The sequence below is a fragment of the Mandrillus leucophaeus genome, unplaced genomic scaffold, assembly GCF_000951045.1.
Source record: "Mandrillus leucophaeus isolate KB7577 unplaced genomic scaffold, Mleu.le_1.0 Scaffold327, whole genome shotgun sequence".
In the NCBI taxonomy this organism is placed as follows: domain Eukaryota; kingdom Metazoa; phylum Chordata; class Mammalia; order Primates; family Cercopithecidae; genus Mandrillus; species Mandrillus leucophaeus.
In genome coordinates, this window is record NW_012103443.1 from 3194377 (window position 1) to 3215447 (window position 21071).

The 21071-nt window shown below is 33.9% G+C and overlaps 1 protein-coding gene across 2 annotated transcripts in view; it reads right to left on the bottom strand.

The window, feature by feature from the left end:
- Window positions 1–21071, bottom strand: part of PHYHIPL (phytanoyl-CoA 2-hydroxylase interacting protein-like) — a 65650-nt gene that overhangs the window by 1276 nt on the left and 43303 nt on the right. For both annotated transcript variants that reach the window (XM_011988332.1, XM_011988333.1), the window contains exons 2-4: window positions 10580–10776; window positions 8190–8364; window positions 6162–6279 (exon numbers count right to left, since the gene is read on the bottom strand). In XM_011988332.1, the coding sequence (XP_011843722.1) occupies window positions 6162–6279; window positions 8190–8364; window positions 10580–10776 (490 nt within the window). The remainder of the gene's footprint in view (window positions 1–6161; window positions 6280–8189; window positions 8365–10579; window positions 10777–21071) is intronic.

Below are 21071 nucleotides of genomic sequence, written 5' to 3' on the forward strand. Positions count from 1 at the left end.
GATGATCTGCTACAAGCCTTGGAGACTTTGTATTAAATTAACATAATAATGTAAATTTCCTGACCAGAAAAATCAAACTGGAATTAGAAACCTTACTGGTAAAATCACACATACATTAGGTGCCAACTAGGTTTCAGAAGTGGCTTTGTGAAGAGAAAACTGAACTAAAGTTATTTGTTAGTTAAATATATTGAATGTTTCTTTAACGCATGATAGATTTAGTCATAAAATGAGTGCTGTCCATTTATACTGGCACAAAAGTGTTTTGTTTTGGCTTTTTTTTTTTTTTTTTTTAGACAGAGTCTCGCTCTGTTGCCAGACTGGAGAGCAGTGGCGCAATCTCAGTTCACTGCAACCTCTGCCTCCCAGGTTCAAGCAATTCTCCTGCCTCAGCCTCCAGAGTAGCTGGGACTACAGGAATGCGCCACCATACCCAGCTAATTTGTGTACTTTTACTACAGAAAGGGTTTCACCATGTTGGCTGGGATGGTTTGATCTCTTGACCTTGTGATCCGCCCACCTTGGCTTCCCAAAGTGCTGGGATTACAGGCATGAGCCACCACACTCAGCTCGTTTTGGCTTTTTAACCCAAGGACAGTAATCAGGTTATTTCTCTGGCATTTTGCTTAAAACAGTGCTGGCTACTCCCCCTTTACCTCACCCCCAGATCCATCCATTCTCCACCACAGTCTTCCACTATGGCTTGGGACTCTATCACTCAGTTCCTTATCTCTTGGTCCCTTCCATTTCAGTTCTACCAATGTGAGGCACCAGCATATATAGAGTAGTATATAGAGTAGTAGGAGGTAAAGCTTTGGGTGTATCTTCCTGTATTTCCTCCATGCTTCGGGGCCTTGTGGTTCTGGCAGGGCTGGGTTCTTCATAACTGTGTATCTCTGACTACTGCTACTGCTGGATTAATTCCTATTCCCTTTAATTCCCAAGAAGAGTAAAACTTTTCAATTCTTGCTAGTGCTAGTTCTTGGTTACTTTAGCATCCCCTGTTTGTTACCTTAACCCTGACTACACCTCTATGAGGGGTAGTTTTGTTAAATTCTCTCCAGAATTCCCCAAGTGTGCCTTTTTTTTTTTTTCTGGGTCCCTGACCAGCATGACTTGGGAAGCAAAGTTCAAGCTACTACTCAAGTAAGGGAAAGTTCCCCCAGTCAACGTGCTTCTTAAAGAGTTTATGGGTCAGTGAAATGCCTGGATCAGCCTCTGAATTTAGCAGCAATGGGTCTCAAATTCTACCACCTGAAAACCACCTAGGCAGTTTATTAAAAATGCAAATTCAAGGAAAGACCAAAAAATTGTCACAGTTAAGAGAATACGGAAACACAACAAATGAATGTAGTGTGTTATCCTGGATGTGACCTATACTTTTACTTGTACTGTTCTTTTTTTCTTTCTGATGTTCCAAGATTCCTTCTTTTATTATTTCCTTCCTTCCTGTTTCAGAAACTTCTTTTAGGATAGATATGCTGTTGACAAATCCCCTTAGTTTTCCTTCATCTGAGCATATCTTAATTCCCTTTTATTATTGAAGGATATTTTCACTGGATATAGGATTCTCAGTTGACAGTGCTCTTTCAGCATTTGAAAATATTATGTCACTTTCTTTTGGTCTAGGTAGTTTCTGATGATGATGTCATTCAAATTGTTTTATTTTTCCTTATATAGTGGTGTCTTATATCTCACCACTTTCAATGTTCCCCCCCACCCCCGCTTTGGCCTGCAGTTTTCAGTTTGTAATGTATCTTGGCATGGATTTCTTTGGGTTTATCCCATTTAGGGTTTTCTCAGCTTGAATCTGTATGTTTATGTTATTTGGCGAATTTGGGAACATTTTGGCTATTATTTCTATGAATACTTTTTCAGCCCCACCCTCTTTCTCCTTTCCTTCTTGACTTTAACATCATGAATATTAGCTCTGCTATAGTCTCACATGTCCATAAGACTGATATATTTTTTTTCAGTGAGTTTTATCTCTGTTGTTCAATTTGGGTAATTTCTATTCTATCTTCAAGTTTACTATTTTTTTCTCTTTGTCCTCTTGAATCTGCTGTGGAATCCATGGAGTCTATTCAGCTTTTGACTTCACTTACTGTGTTTTTATGTTCCAAAATTTCCATTTAATTCTTTGTATCTTCTATTTCTTTGCTGCTTCTGTTTTTATCTGTTTTAAGTGTGTTAGTGTGTGCTTGTTGAACTATTTTTATGGTGGCTGCTTAAATATTTTTGTCAGATAATTCCAAGATCTGCATTATTTTGGTTTTGGTATCTTTGATCATCTTTTCTCATTCAGGTTAAGATTTTCCTGGTTCTTGGTGTGATACATGAGTTCCATTTGTATCCTGGGCATTTTAAGTTTTATGTTATTATATTTTGGATCAGATTTAAATCTAGTATTTTAGCAGGACTCCTCTTGACTATCTACCAGTAGGTGAAGAGTATGGGGTAGTCACTTCATTGATGTCAGATGGGGATAGAAGTCCAGGTTTCCTACTCAGTCTCCAGTGACACAGGGTAGGGAGGGGGTCAGTTACTACTTGGAGGAGGTAGGAGTTTAGGCTTCCACTAGGCCTATGTTAACATAGTCTAGGTCAGAGAGAGAAGGGGTGTCTCATTACTACTTGACATGTGGCTTCACATACTATGAGGGCAAGCCTCATTTTCTTTGGGCAGTGGTGGAAAGTCTGGGTTCCCTATTCAGGCTTCTCTGATACCACCCTAGCAGAGGATGGAGGGAGAAGGATGTCCTCTTATAGATGTAAAAGGATAGAGGTCTAGGTTCCCCACTTAGCGTTGGCTGGTACATGAGGGACTACAGTTTTTTTGTTTTTTTTTTCTATACTGTTTGCCTGGGGTATGGTGGTTATTGTCTAAAAGGTTTCTGTATTCCAAGACATCTCAGTCTCTTTCCTGATCCTGTGGGTAACGAGAACAGACTTTCTGGTGTTCTTTATTTCTTTTTTGTCTGTGCTCATTGGCACAGACAAAAGAGATATCTTTGTATCCCATTAACACTGAAGTGCTCAATAATCTGTTTCTTGAATGAATGAGTAAACAATAGATAAATGTGGGAGAAATAGGGAAAAGAGTATTTACTCCAACCTTTCCCTGTTCAAAATGTCTCTTCTTGGTTACATTCTCATTAACAAAATCCAAATATCTATATATGTGTCCTACATGGATCTCTAAGTGCAATTACATGAAATAATAACAGCAACATATATATAAACAGAAAATGTGTACTAGGACCTGCACTTGGAGGATATACAATTTGACACCAGAGGTAGAGGAATTCCCACACATGTCTACCAATCTCAGTGAATTCCTGAAACCCTTCAGATATAAAAGGGGTATTTTAAGGACAATTAGGCTACCTAGTGAATATGAACAAGGGGTAAGAGAGAAAGTAGTGTTTTCATTTGGAGTATGGGAAAGCAATGTTCATTTAGGAATTCATTTCTAGAGGAAGAGGTCAAAATGAGTTCATTCCTTATGGACTGAATAAGAATTTATCCAGTTTTTCATAATTTAAAATGGATTATAAACTTTGGAAAGTTTATCCAGTAATTTAAATTTTCCTTTCTGTTCAAGCATTCTGAATAACAAGATGATATTTAAAATGGATTTTAATCAAGGAAATGTGTCTTAATTAGAGTTAATGACAAAAAAAATCAACATCCATGAAATCAATGTCTACTACTTTTTAATAAGGCTTCTTAAAAAAGCAATGTCGAAAAATTATACCACACTGTGGAAAGTATATTTATTTATACGTACTGCACCAAGACATATTTTACATGGATTTTATAACTATCATTATGGAAAACTTAACAAAGGTAAATTTTCTTGTTAGTAAACACAGCTTTCATACTGGTAGCTGGGAGTAAAATCATGCAATATACACAATAATTATCCATTTTCTAGGCACTCTGTCTTTATTTTTATTTTTTTTTTATTCTTGGAAGCATTTTTGAAAACAGATGAAGCAAACTTTAGATCACTAAAGGCCCTAAAAACAAAGGCCAGTTCCCATTCAAGGGACAGAGAAAAATCACAGAGAAATACTGCCCTCCAGTGGCCACCTAAAATAGATGTTGGCAATGTACTAGGAATATAAACCTAAAATCCAAGATGTAATTATTCTTTTGATGTATTTCTTACCAAAGACAACAGAAATATGGAGGAGTTTTTTTTTGTTTTCAAATTTTATACATAACAAATACAGACAGTTCCTGACTTATGATGGTTTGGTTTACAATTGTTTGACTTTATGATGGTGTGAAAATGATGCATATTCAGTAGAAACTGTACTTTGAATGTTGATCTTTTCAACACTTTTTTTTTTTTTTTAATAAAATAGGCTTTCTGTTAGATAATTTTGCCCAACTGTGGGCTAATGTGATCTGAAAGTGTTTAAGGAGGCTAGGCTAAGCTATGATGTTTTGTAGGTTAGGTGTATTAAATGCATTTTCAACTTACAATGCGTTTAATGGGACATAACCCCACCGTAAGTCAAGGAGCATCTGTATAAAGAAACACCTTCCTTGCTGAGTCTATATGGTCATTGTCAATCCACAATTGACAAGCATAATAATTTATGTTATATGTATCAGTCTGTACACTCTAAATTAGGTGAATGGTATCTACCAGGAATTATATGGACTCTAGAGTAAACACCAATAGAGAAAATGAAGGACTAAACTCTGTATTTATAAGATATTCAAACAAATGGCAGGAATATTTTTTTCGCCATCAAAATATGTAAAAATATATTCTATTGCTAAGTACTTAATTTGAAGAACACAGATGCCTATGTGTGTTCTTCTCTCTCTCATTCCTGTTGCATTTTCCACAGCTTGAAGCTGATTTAAATCTGGAACCATGATCTTCATTTAAGAGAAACTAGAGAAGTATGAAAGACACAAATACAAAGAACAACAAAGTTTCCTAAATACTTTTCATACATAGTCCTGTCAACTTAAGAATCCTTTAGAGTCTGAAGTGAGGCTTTTAAAATGATAAATTATAGGGAATGCTATGTAAGAAGTTTTACAACCTATACAGCATTTGCCATTTTAAAAGCCTTAGTCTCACTAAGGCTTTTAAAACACAAAACACACATCTGGGCTATTTATTCTCTTCAAATTTTCTTCTACAAACATGAAAGTGCTGTAAGTATAAAAACTACCTGCAGGATAGAGTTCTTTTAACTTCTCAGGAACTGCTTCCAGGGATAAACGTAGGCTATCTTAGAAATTTTAGTAAAATCACTAGAATTTAAAAGTAAACAAAGGAGATTATCCTCATGATAATTAATTCAAGATAACAGCTGGTATGTTTTGGCTGTGTCCCCACCTAAATCTCATCTTGACTTGTAACTCCCACAATTCCCACATGTCATGGGAGGAACCCGGTGGGAGTTGATTGAATTATGGGGAGGGGGGATCTTTCCTGTGCTGTTCTCATGATAGTGAATGAGTCTCATGAGATCTGATGGTTTTAAAAAGGGGAGGAGTTTCCCTGCACAAGCTCTCTTTTTGCCTGCTGCTATCCATGTAAGGTGTGACTTGCTTCTCCTTGCCTTCCACCATGATTGTGAGGCCTCTCCAGCCATGTGGAACTGTAAGTCCAATAAACTTCTTTCTTTTGTAAATTACCCAATCTTGGGTGTATTTTATCAGCAGCCTGAAAAAATACAACAGCTAAAAGACTTCTACTTAGGTAGAAGTCTGCGAATCCCACCTGATTCACCATAATATTTCATGAAACAGTCACTCTTTTATCCTCTCATTTTCAATGTCTTAAAAAGACCCACAAAAAGAGGAAAAAATTAGTAGTCAGTATGAAGTAGACAGCAGGACGAGTGTGTACATGAAATGCTCATCAATCTAAATACCACAGGTTTAAGATCCTCTAGTCAAATAGGCAGGAACTGGTATCACAAATGATTATGGAAAGGAATCTAAGTGAAATAGAAAAAAATCTCATGATCTTTTCTACTTAATTTTTCTGGAAAATAAAATTCCGTATAGTTATTTTGAAAAGAAATCTAGCACTGCTATTTGACAGAACTAGAATCAAGGGAAACCTGAGCCTAAAATTTGAAACTATATTTAGTAAAACAAATCACTATATATTTTGAATCTTACCGAACATAGTCAAAATATTCTTTGTGCTGATTACGATAAAAAACAGCAAACTTAAGCATGCGTCCTGCAATCACTTCAGCCTTCTCCAACAATTGTGTTAGATGAACTTTTGAATAGTCTGGAAAAAAACCAAAAAAGTTTGTTATTAAAAATTTTGCACCAAAAGTACCAACTATATACTTAATAAATTGAAGATTATTAAAATTCATCTATAGGGAATTCAACTTAATAAATAGGAAATTCCATTTAAAAAAGAAAATATTCATTGTCTGTGTGGCACATTTTTCTTTCTACAAAACATTTTTGTTATGGTTTATGGTTGTTTCTTAGAATACCTTTGCCTGCATTTTTCCATTTTTTGAAATTAGAGATACTGAAACAATTAAGCTAAATAACTTTTCATAATCCAAGTAATATCCATTAGCACCATACTAGCTTTTCTTCAACCAGTTGATAAACTGAATAAAAGAAGCTTATAATCCGCAACCAATAGAAAAGTTGGACAGCAAAAATAGTAATGAGTACATAAGACTTGGGTACACAACATGCTTGAAACTCTAAAGCATCTGTCAAAGTAACCTGATTTTTTTTAACCCACTTTTTGTTTTGAAAGTTGTTTGAGAATTGCTGTCTAACTCCTATACCAGAAACTAGGGAAATATTTTGGCCTGTAAAGATTAGTAACAATTTCCAAACAGAAGCAACCTAGTTAAATTGCTTCATTGGCTCAATAAACAGTTACTGAGATTAGAACATACGATGTAAAAGGTACTATGCAAAATTAGATGATCAAGTTAAAAGATAAAAAAAGATATTACTATTCCTTGCAAAGAACTGATAATCTAAGAGAAGAGATAAATATATGTACAATAATGATTTATTATGGTAAGTATTAGCATTTTGAGATTGGGATAAGCACAAGGTTTTAAACGCTGCCATAGACTAGAAAAGAAGTAGATTAGCCTGTAGCATTCTATTTTATTTTATTACCAATACATTGCACAGTGCCTAGCTCACAGTATGGGCTTAATTAATGTTGAATGAATTCAATGTTCAGATTAAAAGTCAACTTATACAAAATAGCTTTATCAAAACTTAGAGTCAAGGTTATTGATAAAGTTTATGTGAAAAGTCTGTAAATTACTCTGATAAACAAGAGCTTTGAACAGGTTAAGCTCCTTGTAGATTCAGCCTCTCTCTATAATTTTTTATAGGAAACGGTCATCTTGATGAACAGGAGGAAACAAAGTTTCTTTCTAAAAGACAAAAGGAAAGGATGACAGGAGTACTCAGGCAGAGATATCTTTGTATCCCATTAACACTGAAGTGCTCAATAAATGACTGTTTCTTGAATGAATGAGTAAACAATAGATACATGACTGAGATGAATGATAATGTTTCCAATCTAATGGAATATTAAGGTTCAGTTCCACATCAAACCTCCCAAAACAATGGCTTTGAGGTACTTTCTAGTGAAGGAAAGACACACATATGTATACAGGACACTAGTTTAGATGCAGATTTTCTTAAGGTCTTTTAGTACTCTAGTGAAAAATCTAGTAACATTTCTGCTAGGGACAGTCACTGAGATCTGCCTCCATTCACCTGAATTAGAAAAGGATTTTTGTAGTTTCTGCCTTTCAGTATTGGTGAAAATGAAAAAGGAAAAAAAAAAAAAAAAAAGAAGAAGAAAGCTCTGTCCTCTCTCAAAATGAAGCTAAAAAATATGCTGAGTATATTTTCAAACTGCATACCTTTTTATTTGCACAGTTTTCATCTTGAAAAAATCAAACTATGGATATAGAAAAAAAAGTGATTTGAAGCCATTACTCAGATTTTTCTGAGAACTTCAGCTTCCTCCAATCAATACAACATTGTTTATTCTGTTACACAATGCTACTGACAGTGCAAAAAATGACCAATGTCATATATATATCACCTTGCAATTACAAAAAAGAAATATTTTTCTATAATTAGCTTTCCCAGATCAATTAACTTTTTTTCTGTATTTGTACCTAGTTCTCTTACCTGCAGTGCAGAATTCTATAATTTCACTCCATTCAGACACAACATAATCACCATCAACTTGTTTTGAGGCAGTCTGCACTGCTACCGTATATTCAGTTCTTGGACTTAAAAACCAGTGTCCACGGACAGTCATAGGCAAGGGAACAGCTTTTGCCACCAATTTTGTGGGAACATCCTAGGAATGAAAGAAGGAAGAGAGAGAGAAAAATGAGAGGAGACAGAGAAGGAGGAAGGAAGTGAAGAAGGAAGAAAAGGGAGAAGAGAGGAAGGAGGGAAGAGAGAAGGAGGGAAGGCACAAGGGAAAGAGGGAGGGAAGGAAGGAGGGGAAAGGAGGAAGTTAATTTAGTAGTATAACTTTAATCAACTGTAAACAATGGAGAAGAATTTATTAAATTCCTGACTGACAATAGAATTTACTGCTTAAAGATACTTAACAATTATTATATTTAAATCTCTTATTTGCCATATGCAAAAAACTAAGAACTAACTTTATCAAGAGACAAGCTTGAGGTCATACAGCTTGTTAATAACATAAATGTACTTGGATTCCAGTTTTCTTGATTTCTAATATGGTGTTTCTTTCTGTACACTATATGCTCCTCAAAATGCAGCATTCTCGTACTAAATGACAAAACTTTAAAAAACAGAGGCATAAAAGATAAAGTTCAATAGTATTAAAATATTATATTTGGTTAACTTATACTATCCAATAATTTTACTAAAGCTGCCCATTACTTGATATTTTACATGTTAAAGGAGAAAACACTAAAAATATGAATTTTTACTTCACTTTCTTTTTTTTTTTTTTTTTTTTTGAGACAGAGTCTTGATCTGGCGCCCAGGCTGGAGTGCAGTGGCCGGATCTCAGCTCACTGCAAGCTCCGCCTCCCGGGTTCACGCCATTCTCCTGCCTCAGCCTCCCGAGTAGCTGGGACTACAGGCGCCCGTCACCTCGCCCAGCTAGTTTTTTTGTATTTTTTAGTAGAGACGGGGTTTCACTGTGTTAGCCAGGATGGTCTCGATCTCCTGACCTCGTGATCCGCCCGTCTCGGCCTCCCAAAGTGCTGAGATTACAGACTTGAGCCACCGCGCCCGGCCTTCACTTTCATTCAAGTATAGACTCTATGTGTCTTTCCAAGGATATGGTATTCCAAGTGGACAGTGAAGAAAAAGGGTCAAATCTTGAACAATTCATCATTTAATATTTGAAATTTAAGATTTCAAAGCCATATAAACAAGGCAAATGTCAGCAAAGAGAATATCCATCACTAGAAAGCATAATCAGAATTGGAACTCAGAAAAAATAATGACTGCTCAATCTTGCTCCCTCTTTCACACTTATCTGTAGTATGTATGATCCTCACTTATCTTTAGTATATATAATTGCACATCTAATAAAAGCAATATTTCTAGGTAAGATAAGAAAGTTCCAAAGTATCTACCAAGTTAAAACTTGATATCAATATTAAGGTATTGATACTGATTTTCATCATTTGTGAAAACACTGCAACATAAGAAAGAATGCTTAAAGCAGATAACTGTTATTTTCTCTATAGATACTTCTGGAGAGACAGCTATATCAGAAAAGATATATGATATGTGAATAAATATCAGAGAAGTGTTATATGTCTAAAAACATTTAAAAGTTAATAATTTTCATTCTCAAAACTAAAAAGCGAAAGACAAAAATTTTCATTATCAAAACAAAAAACAAAAAGCAAAAGACAGCAGACTATCTAAAGCAATTTTTAGCCCTAAAATGTTTTTAAAATACCTTGAAGTTTATAAATTGCATCAGATTCCTTGTTTGGCAGTTAAAGGAAAAAATGTGTGCTTCAGGGGAAAACTATGCGTTGCCTATAGCACCCTCTTCTGGCTATCAGTCTCTGTTATGGAAGCCATTTTACAATTCTGTAATTTGTAGAAACTAATAACAATTCAGTTTTTCTTGTTTAAATACATACAAATAAATTATGTTCAGTGGAGGACAACCCTCCTCTTCACCCCTCCTATCAGGACTACCAGTTTATACCTGGATCTACAAATGAGTCTTTTCTTTGGATTACCCTTTGAACTGGTTATAACACCTCATCGGTTTCCTCATTAATGAGTTAAATAAAATCTTTAACGTAAATTAATTTTTACATCTAGATGATAGTCATGATTTTACCTTTTTTTGAAAATTATCTTCTAACAATAAGCATGGCATTTCATTTTCTTACAAAACTTATTAGAATGATAGGGTTTTAAAGTTACATATAATTTTTATTTTTTCCCAAGTCAAATACATCACATAAGCCATTAATAGAATATTACTCGTTCTTTTAAAATGTCCTCATACTTAGAAAGTTTTAAGATGCAAATGAGCATGAGTATTTGTTAGACTTTACCTTGTGTTTAAATTTATTGGAGTTCTTGTTCTCTTTCTTGTTGAGGTCAATAAAATAGTGTGTAATGCGATCCTTTGATTTTGAATCCATTTCCCATGAAATCTTGAATGAGTCACACGTTATATTGCTTATTTTGATGTTATGTGGTACAGGAAGTTCTTCCATCTCTGCTATGCCACTGTCTTGTGATTTGTTCCCTGCAAGAAAACAATGCACAGGAAGTTAATTTCCAATTAATGGATTTTCCAGTTTGCAAGGTCTTTAGCTATGTACATATTTCTGAAATCACTTCATTAGTGAATCTGAGATTTCATTTTGTTCATGAAGTAATTTGAGTTTTAATGGTAGTAAAGAACGTTTATAAGGTCATATTATCAATAAAAAGTAGAGATGACTTAGTCCTTATCATCTTTACATTTTCCATTTACTTTTCCAATTTGTTTTCACAGAGTGAACACAAAAACACTGACACTCTAGTTTTCTAATCTATGACATGTTAGTTTTATACAGTTAGGATCCCTCTAAAAAGCCTCAAGAGCCTATTTTTCTACATGACCAATCAATTTTGCTCTAAAGTAATATCAGATGTTTTAAGCCAGATAATTTCATAGAAATGTTGATAATGAAAGGGTCCATCCAAATGAAGGAAATATTTCTTTAAAAGTCCATGGCCTAGCAGTAACAGTCTATAAAAATTCCCCCTCCTCTTCCATTTTGGAAGCATTATATAGAGAAACAGCATGTAATGGTTTTACTACATATACAAATAATACTGAAGACCATTCACTTACAAGTTGCTATCTCAAGGATAACTCTAGAAATCTTTTATCTGTGGAATCTTGAATTTAATTTTGAGAGCTGAAACAACAAATAAGGCTAAAAGAAAAAAGATGATTGCCATAGTGATCGATATTAAAATCCTGAAGAATTTATATGACACCTAGTTACTTTAAAGATTATCTCTACACTTCCACTTAGAGAAAATGCTAACAATTTCGCTGACAGTATAGAGCAGGATTTGACAGATCATAGGACAAAAAGAAAATACAGACATGCCAAGTTTGTTTTATATATAGGAAAGACATACTAGAATCAAATTTTACTCCATTTTTTTCTATATTCCCTTTCCCCAGGCCAACATAATGTTCAATGCCTCAAAGGAGAAAAAAATTGTTATTCAAATAAGAAAAAATGTTAGGCCATAAATCAACTACTTAACTTGTTCCCTAACATAATAAAATGTTCAACAAAAAAACAACAGTGAATGTCACCTTGTGGCAATACTTTCCATTTCCAGATTAGATTGTTCTCTCCTCCCCCACATTTCCATAACAGTCATTGATATAAACCTTTTGACAATTCCCAACTTCATTAAATCTTTGACCCATGTTGTCTCATCTCAACCTGCATTGTAGCCAGAGGAACTCAAAGGCAATCAAAAACTAATTTCAAAATAAGTTATTTAATTTTATTTCTTGAACAATACTTTTAAAAATCCTTCTTTCTTCTCCTATGTACTTTCTTCAGTCCCGTTTCTCCACATTCCCTCTCCACAAAACTCCCGAAAAAACTACTTCACCTTTAGTTTCCTCCCCGTCAGGTTGCATAGAATCCCCAAATTACTTCTAGCTTAAAGCTTTTCAAAAGTTAAGAGCAGGGAAGAAATCAAGTGAAATCCTTATAATGGCCTTGGGAAAGGGAAAGGCAAAAAACACTCAAAACCACAGCAATTAGTAATTTTATACTATTTTGAAAAGCTCACATTTCAACCCATTAGTCTGTCTTACTTGTCTTTAAACATCAGTAATAGTAATGAAAAACTTTCTGAACTCTGATAGTAGAAATTTTTGTAGAACTCATCTGCATTATAACTATGTCCATATAATTTCACAACTGAGTGAAAAAAATACAATTGTTATTTAGGATCATGTAGATAAAAATAAAGCTATTTTGCATTTGATTCAATTTAATGGAAACATAACTTCAATACAGTAACACTATCTAAGATACCATTAATAGTTTTTGCATTTAAACTTCCACTATTGTTACCTTCTTCAACCTTAAAGTCACAAATGATTATTTTACAGAACATAATACTTTGTTTTTTGGATTTTTCCTTCTGATTGTTAAAATTCAAGAGGAAAAAAATGTTACTTTTACTATAAGTGAAAACCTTTGCTCAAATTATATTTTTCCCATTGGGAACAATATAAAGCTCAAGCCTAGAAATAATTTGTTATATTAAAAATCTTCATTTTCAAGCTACTCATCACAAAACCACTACATTAACTAGTTCTTAACAAAACCACTAGATTAACTTTTATGCAACTTTCTTACTTGGGAAGGCCAAGTAAAAAATTTAATGTAAATAAATCTTACAAGTTTACATGTAACTTTCTTCTTCCTCACTCTCTGTGAATCAATTTTTAACTGAGATTTTGAGATAAGTGACAGAAGACAATAATTCTGTCTCTAAAAACTGATGAAAAAACAGTTATCCACATGACACTAATAATAATCAGTTACCAGTCAGTACTATCTCAGTTCTGTCAATCAATCATACTTCCCAAAGTAGCTTCCTTTCCTTAGTAAGACTTCATCTTACAGACAATTCTAGCTACATATCTCTACTTTACATGCTAAATGGTTCTAACATCTATGGCTACACTGTGGATTGGTACAACTGAATGCAGAATGAATGTACTTTTGTTTCATGTACTTTTGTTTATCCACAACATGAAAGTTGCTTTTGAGAACAAACATTTCAAAAGCAGTTTCTAATGACAGCAACTATTGAAATGCAAGCTGAAAACACTCCAAATTACACTAATAATACTTTCTATATACAGCTCTTTTCTCATTGAGCTTGTTATCTTATAAAAGAATGATCAGATTTTTGTTAAAAAACAGCTTTATTGAGATATAATTCATATACCATATAATTCATTCATTCAAAGTATACAATTCAATGGTTTTTGGTAGATTCAAACTTGCGCATCCACCCGTACAAGCAATTAAGAACACTGTCTTTACCCCAAATTAAAACCCCACCTAAGCCATCATCCCTCCCACTCTGACCACACATACACATTTGACACCTCCCTTCAGCCCTAGACAATCACAAATCTATTTTCTGTCTCCATAGATTTGCCTATTTTGTACATTCATATTAAATGGTATTATACAATATGTGGTCTTTCGTGACTGGCTTCTTCACATAGCAAAAGGTTTTCAAGCTTCATCCACGTTGTACCAGTACTTCACTTCTTTTTATTGCAGCACAATATTCCACTGTATGCATACACCATTCATCAACTGATAGACATTGGGTTGTTTCCACTTTGGGGCTATTATAAATAATGCTACCATGAACATTTGTGAACCAATTTTTGTGCTAACATGTATTTCCATTTCTCTTAGGTGTATACCTAAGAGTGGAATTGCTGTGTCATATAATAATTTATATGTTTAACTTACTTAGGAACTGCCAGACTTTTCCAAATTAGTTGTACATTTCACATTCCCATTAGCAGTGTATGAAGGTTCCAATTTCTTCACATCCTCACCAACATTTAACATTTAATATTATCTATCTTTTTTTTTAATTGAAAAAAGGTATCATAGCGGTTGTGTAGTGGTATCTCACTGTGGTTGTAATGTGCATTTCCCTGATAGCTAATGGTGTTGGAAATCTTTTCACGTGTTTATTGGCTATTTGTATATCTTCTTTGGAGAAATGTTTATTCAGATCCATTGCCCCTTTTTAAAAATTCAGTTGTCTTTTTTTATTACTGAGTTGTAATGTTCCTTTATCATCTAGATACAAGTCTATTATCAGATATATGATTTGCAAAAATGTTCTCTCATTCTGTGGTTTGTCTCTTTTCTTTTTTAAAGCACAAAAAATAATTTTGACCAAGTCCAATTTATCTATTTTTCTTTTGTTGCTCATGCTTTTGGGGTCATATTTTAAGAAAACACTGCTTAGCCCAAGGTCATGAAGATTTATTTTCTTCTAAGGGTATTATAGTTTTAATTCTTACATTTAGGTCTTTGATCCATTCTGAGGTAATTTTGTATATGGTGTGAGGTAGGGGTCCAACTTCATTCTTTTTCATATGGATATGTCACTATCTCAGCATTGTTGAAAAGATTATTCTTTTCTTATTTAATTGCCTTGGCACCCTTGCCAAAATCAACTGGTCATAAATATATGGTTTATTTCTACACTCTCAATTCTATTCTGCTGATCTTGATCTCCAACTCCAGTACTGCACCAACTTGATTACTGTAGCACTGTAGTACGTTCTGAAGTCAAGAAAGGTGAGTCCTTCAACTTTGTTCATCTTTTCAAGACCTTTGTGGCTATTCTGGGTCCCCTGAATTTCCATATGAATTTTAGAATCAGATTGTCAGTTTCTGCAAAGAAGTTAGATGGGATTTTGCTAAGGTTTGAGTTGAATCTATATATAAATTTGGGGGTATTTTCATCTTAATAATATTGTCTTCCAATCTATGGAACATGAGGTGTCTTACCATTTATTTAGGTCTTCTTTAGTTTCTTTCAACATGATCCATTCTTACATGCCCAAAATAAGCAAGAGCGTTTAAGGAGAAAGTAAACCTACATTATCAATGAAGAGATCACTGTAGATTAATTCCCTTTTAAATGTCTATTGTGGAAGTTTACAAGCATACATCAAGTAGACAAAATAATGCAATGAATCTCCATGTACCTATCGTCCAACTTTAAAACACATTGACATTTTGCCAGTTTTGTTTCATTTATTTACTATCTGGTTTTGAATTCATTCACCTTTTCTTAGATAAATTTTATTTTGATAGAATTTCAGACTTATAAAAAAGTTGTAAAACTAGTACTAAGAGCTCCCATATACCCTTTACCCAGATTCTCTACTGGTTAACATTTTACTGAATTTGCTTTATTTTCTCTGTCTCTCCCCCTGCCACCTCTCTTTCTCTCCACACATACACATACACATTTACTTCAGAATCATTTGAGAGTAAACTGCCCACAGGATGGCCCTTTATTCCTAAACACTAAATTGTATATTTCATTAGAAAGATACTCTCTTACACAACCAAAGTATAATGATCAAAATCAGAAAATTACTATTGCCCTATCATCTAACCTATAGACCTCATATTTCAGTATTTGTTTTTTTAAAAAATCTGCATAGCAGCAAAAACAAAGTCCCAAAACCTTGTGGTCACAGGTTGCTATTTGGCCATCATGTCTCTTTTAATCTGGAATAGTTCTTCAGTCTGTTTGTCTTCCATATTTGAAAATAATTTTGTAGAATGTTCCTCCATTTGGGTTTGTCTGATGTTTCCTAATCATTGAGATTTTTCTTTTTTTTGGCAGAAATACTGTAGACATAATGTTGTATATGTGATAATTGGTTTGTTCCATTACTAGTAAAGTTAATGTTCATCACTTGGCTAAGTTAGTGTCTACAAGGTTTCTCTATTTTTCCCTTTTAATTAATCAGCATTTTTGTGGGGAGATATTTTGAAACTATGTAAATGTCTAGTTTCACATCAAACTTTACCCCACTAATTTTAGTATCTGCTGATGATTCTTCCCTGAATCAATTGCAAATTTGCCAAATGGTGATTTTCTATCATACCATCTACATTTATTACTTGTGGTCCCCTATAAGGAAGAACTTCTCCATTGTTTATAACATTAGACGCTCAGGTATCCTATTATTCAATGTGGGTTATAATGTGGGTTTGAATGTTTGTGTCTCCTCCAAAATTCATGTTGAAACTTAATTCCCAATGCAATAGCATTAAGAGGTGGAGTCTTTAGGCAGTAATTAGGTCATGAGGGGTCCTCCTTTGTGAATGGGATTAAGGCCTTCATAAAAGAGTCTTCAAACACAGGTTAGCCCTTTTGCCCTTCCAACTTCTGCCATGTAAGGACACAGTGTTCATCCCCTCTCTGTAGGATGCAGCAGCATGGTGCCATCTTGAAGCAGACAGAAGCCCCCATACACAAAATCTGCTCACATTTTGACCCTGGACTTCCCAACCTTTGGAACTGTGAGAAATAAATGCCTATTATTTATATATTACCCAGCTTCAGGTGTATTTTTATAGCAGCACAAATGAATTAAGACAGTCTGTTACTATAGGTTATTTTGTTGCTTAACGTGACTCACATTTGGTCAATATAAGCCCTTCAAGCTGGTTCCTTTTGGCATGTCCCCGTCATTATTTGAGTATTTTCTTACTTTCTTCTATTAACAAGGTGTTTCAGGCTTATTTTATAGTTTCAAACCCAAGCCTTGCAATCAGCCATTTCTCTGAGGAGCTAAGGCTCATTTTGGTAGAGGATAGCATTTGAGACTAAGACCTGAGTATTAGGCTTGCTCATTACTGTTAGAGTGTCATTGCTTCTAGGGCCTCTCAATGGCTACAAGAGATAGGAAATACATGCATATGTGTGCATACTCATATCTATATTTCTACACTTACATATAACAACACCATAGGTTTATACTGATAGATCCAATTCTAACCCAACATCACAGGGTTCATTCCAGTTTTCCTCTTTACCATCTCTACAATCACAGGTTAAGTATACCTTATCCGAAATGCTTGGGACCAGAAGTGTTACAAATATCAATTTTTGTTCCGAGTTTGGAATATTTGCATTTTTAGGAATGCCAATCTGAAATCTGAAATCTGAAAGCCTCCAATGAGTATTTCCTTTGACTGTCATGTCACCACTCAAAAAGTTTTGGATTTTGGAGCATTTCAGGTTTTAGATTTTCAAATTAGAGATACTCAACTGGTACTTCAACAGTGAGAAACCTGGCTCTCATTATTTATATTTACTTATTTGCTCAATATAGCATACACTGAAGCAGTTTCTGCATTGCTGATTCATTCCACTGTGGAAAACCTATTAACCAGTTCAACATTTCCTTACAATTCCTTTTGTATTTGGTCTGAGAGTTTATAAACAAAACACTATTTTCAAAAATTACTTGAAAACTTTACCTAAAAAACTAAAAGGTAATTTTTACCTAAAAAGTATTGAACTTTAGTTAAGAATATGCATGCTGAATTAGTTTTTGGTGTCTACTACTTTGAAATGGATCAAATGGATAGGTTAGGTGGGTAGATGAGTATGTGTACATTAAATCAGAAAGTGTCAATTGAAGTAGTGTAGACTATACAATTCCTTCAACTTTTCTGTTTGAAAGTTTCCTAATATTAGTCAAAAATAAAATATAATGGCAAAATCTATTTTTTTTTGCCTTCAATGTGATTATGTTATTCATGGGTAATGTAGTTTATCTGCTTTATTATGAATATAAAAGCAATTAATATGGTTCCAAAAAACTACACACACATACACAAAATACTTAAGTATCACCTTCCTATGTTTCCTGTTTCCACCCAGCTCCTGAAGATACTGATATAACATTAAGAGTTAGATGGTCAAATCAGGCTTATGGGTATCAGAAATATACAGTACCAAATTTTACGAATACTTTAAAAGATAAAGGCAATCACAAGAAATAGGCAATGCACGGAGAAGACTGACACTCTCAAGGCAACTCCCAAATCTTTACACTCTCCTCCTGTCCCCAATTAATATGCCCTCTTGTTGAGATTTAACATATAATGTTCTAAATGGTGTGTGTAAAATAACACACAATCAGTTATATCTCTTTTATACCCCTAAATTACATAGCTTTGATACATTTTCCAGTGAGCCATGTTCCAAAAATCTATAAATTTCAGGCTTACTTACAATAAGACCAAGTATATCTAAAAAGCATTTCACAAATAAGGCCTCTTCATTAACATTCTGCTAGTAAGTCTCATTAGTGTGTTTAAAAGGAAGTCTGGTTACTAGCATGTTTGCAAAGGAATTTGACCAGGTCATCTCTTTCTTTTCCTGAAATCCCTGATAAAGGAGGAAAATGAGTTGACCATTAACAAATCCATTAACCATTAACAAATCCCATTCGTTTCTGGCCTTCATTTATTTCCACTGCTTTTGTTTTGTTTTGTTTTGTTTTGAAAAATACACATAGAATCCCGTTCTATTAGTTAGGTTTAATATTTTTTTCTATTTTCTGCCACTTTAATTTCTTTTTTAATCTTTATTATTTCCATTCTGGTGTTTTAGTAGGGAATTACATAGTTGTTTTTCCTTAGTATTTACAATAGGAGTTTATTTCATGTGTTTCTACTGTTTTTGCCCCCCACTGGTAATAAATGTTTAAACCTATCCTCTTTCTCTGACCAGCACTTTAGGCATATCTAATTTATTGAAATCTTCCTTGTTTTGATCATCTTCTGGACACCATTGCTCCTTGGTCCCACCAATTTTGCCTTGAAAACAATGAATAATTTTTCCTCTACATAATATCTTTCCTTGAGTGCTCCAATAAAAGTCAACCTAAAATCTTAGCTACAGTAGTTAAGAGGGCCTAAATGACTCCATTGAAATAAAGAGAGTGTTTGCAAAGGTAATGATGGTAGTTAGTTTAAATAATAAGCCTTAAGCCATCTTTCTAAGAAACAAATGGTAGGTGTTAGGTTCACTTCCCTTAAAAACAGCAGTCAAGAGCAACTTTCTCATGTTTTATTTCCTTCCTAAAGTTCTAGTGATTAAAAAACCTCTAACAAAGAATAGATACGACTATTTTATAATTGTAATTACGTATTTGCGTTTAAATAAATATATGTTTTAATAACTTCCATTACAAAGTCAGAGATGCAGTATGCTGGGAGAAAACTGCTTTCCTCATCACTAAAAACAACTTTGAAATACTGTAATACTTTCAAGTTCAGTAAAAGAAAAACTAATTAAGATGGTAATAAAACTCAAAATAGTAACCACAACTAAACACCGAAACTATTCTCTGCTTTACAATCAACTCTCACAATAAAAATACTCTTAGTGGTAACATTGAACATTGTTGGAACTTTTAGGAAAAAACAAATATCACTTTATCAATAACATTTACATATTGTTTTGTAACCTATTTTTTATTTAATAATTTATGCACATTTTCACATGGCTACATATAATTGTAATCTTTTTGTATTCTATTCTATTAATCAGTCATCCTAATACTGAACATTTAGATTGTTTCCAGTGTTTTCCAGTGTTGCAATAAGACTTTAATTAACACTGTTCTAAGTACATTTTGGGGCATATCTTTTTTTTATCTTTGAAGAAATCCTAAGAATTGCAAATGTTGAATCATATTGGTTTTTACCAATCTGTATTCCCAATTACAGTTTTAGGGTGCCTATATTTTGTACCCTTAACAATTCTATATACTGTTGTTTAAAACACACACACACAAACACACACACGCAGATATATATCTATATCTATATCTATATCTATATCTCAACAGGCAAAAATTAAAATCTTATTTTATCTTAAAAGAGCAAAAAGTGAATCTTGACCTAAACCTTCCATTTTACACAAAAGTTAGCTCAAAATAGATCAAAACCTATAAAACATGAAGCAATAAAAGTTTTAGGGAAATAAAAGGAGAAAATCACTGGGACCTAGAATTAAGCAAATAGTTCTCAGACTTAAAAGCATGATTCACAAAAGGAAAACTACTCAGATACTTCCCTTATTTTGTTTTTGCCTTCTTGAGGTTTTATTCTACCATTGTGTTTCAGCTAATTTCTCCTTATGTGTCTCAAATGTTTGCTTTATATATCTTGATGCCATAGTGTGAGGCATATGTACTTGAGAGTTACGTCTTCATTAGGGATTATAGCTTTTTAAATTAAAAATGACATGTTATCTTACTTAATAAGTATAATATATTGCTATGGTTTGTCCCCATCAAAACTCATGTTGAGGCTTGATCCCCAAGATGGCAGCATTGGGAAGTGAGGCCTTAGTGGCAGGTGTTTGAATCACGGGGGTTCTGCTCTCATCAGTAGATTAATACCATCTCATGGGAGTGAGTTCTCACCCTAGCAGAAAGGGGACTAATTTCAGAGAAAGCAGGTTGTTAGAAAGTGAGCCCAGCCTCTAGTGCATGTTTCTTTGGATGTCTGCTTGCCTTGCTGCTTCTCTATCATGCTGTGACACAGCACACAACCCTCACCAGAAGTCAGCTAGGTAGAGGCCCTCCACCTTGGACTTCTCAGCCTCCTGAACTACAATAAGTAAATTTCTTTTCTTTATAAATTACCCAGTCTTGGGTATTCAGTTATAACAACAGAAAATAGACTGAGACCTATATTAATTACATCTTGAAATACTTTTGCATCCTGCTTTATTTTAATTTGTGTGTGTGTGGAATAATTGTTAGTTCTCCATCTTCACTTTTTGCTTTAAAAATCGTTTTAAAGTAACTTTTTAGGTGCATCTTTTGTATTTTGACTAAATTTGAGTATTTTTGCCTTTTATCAGGAGTATTTAACTTACATTTGTTTCTTCTTGTCTATGAGATCTTATTTTTTACAT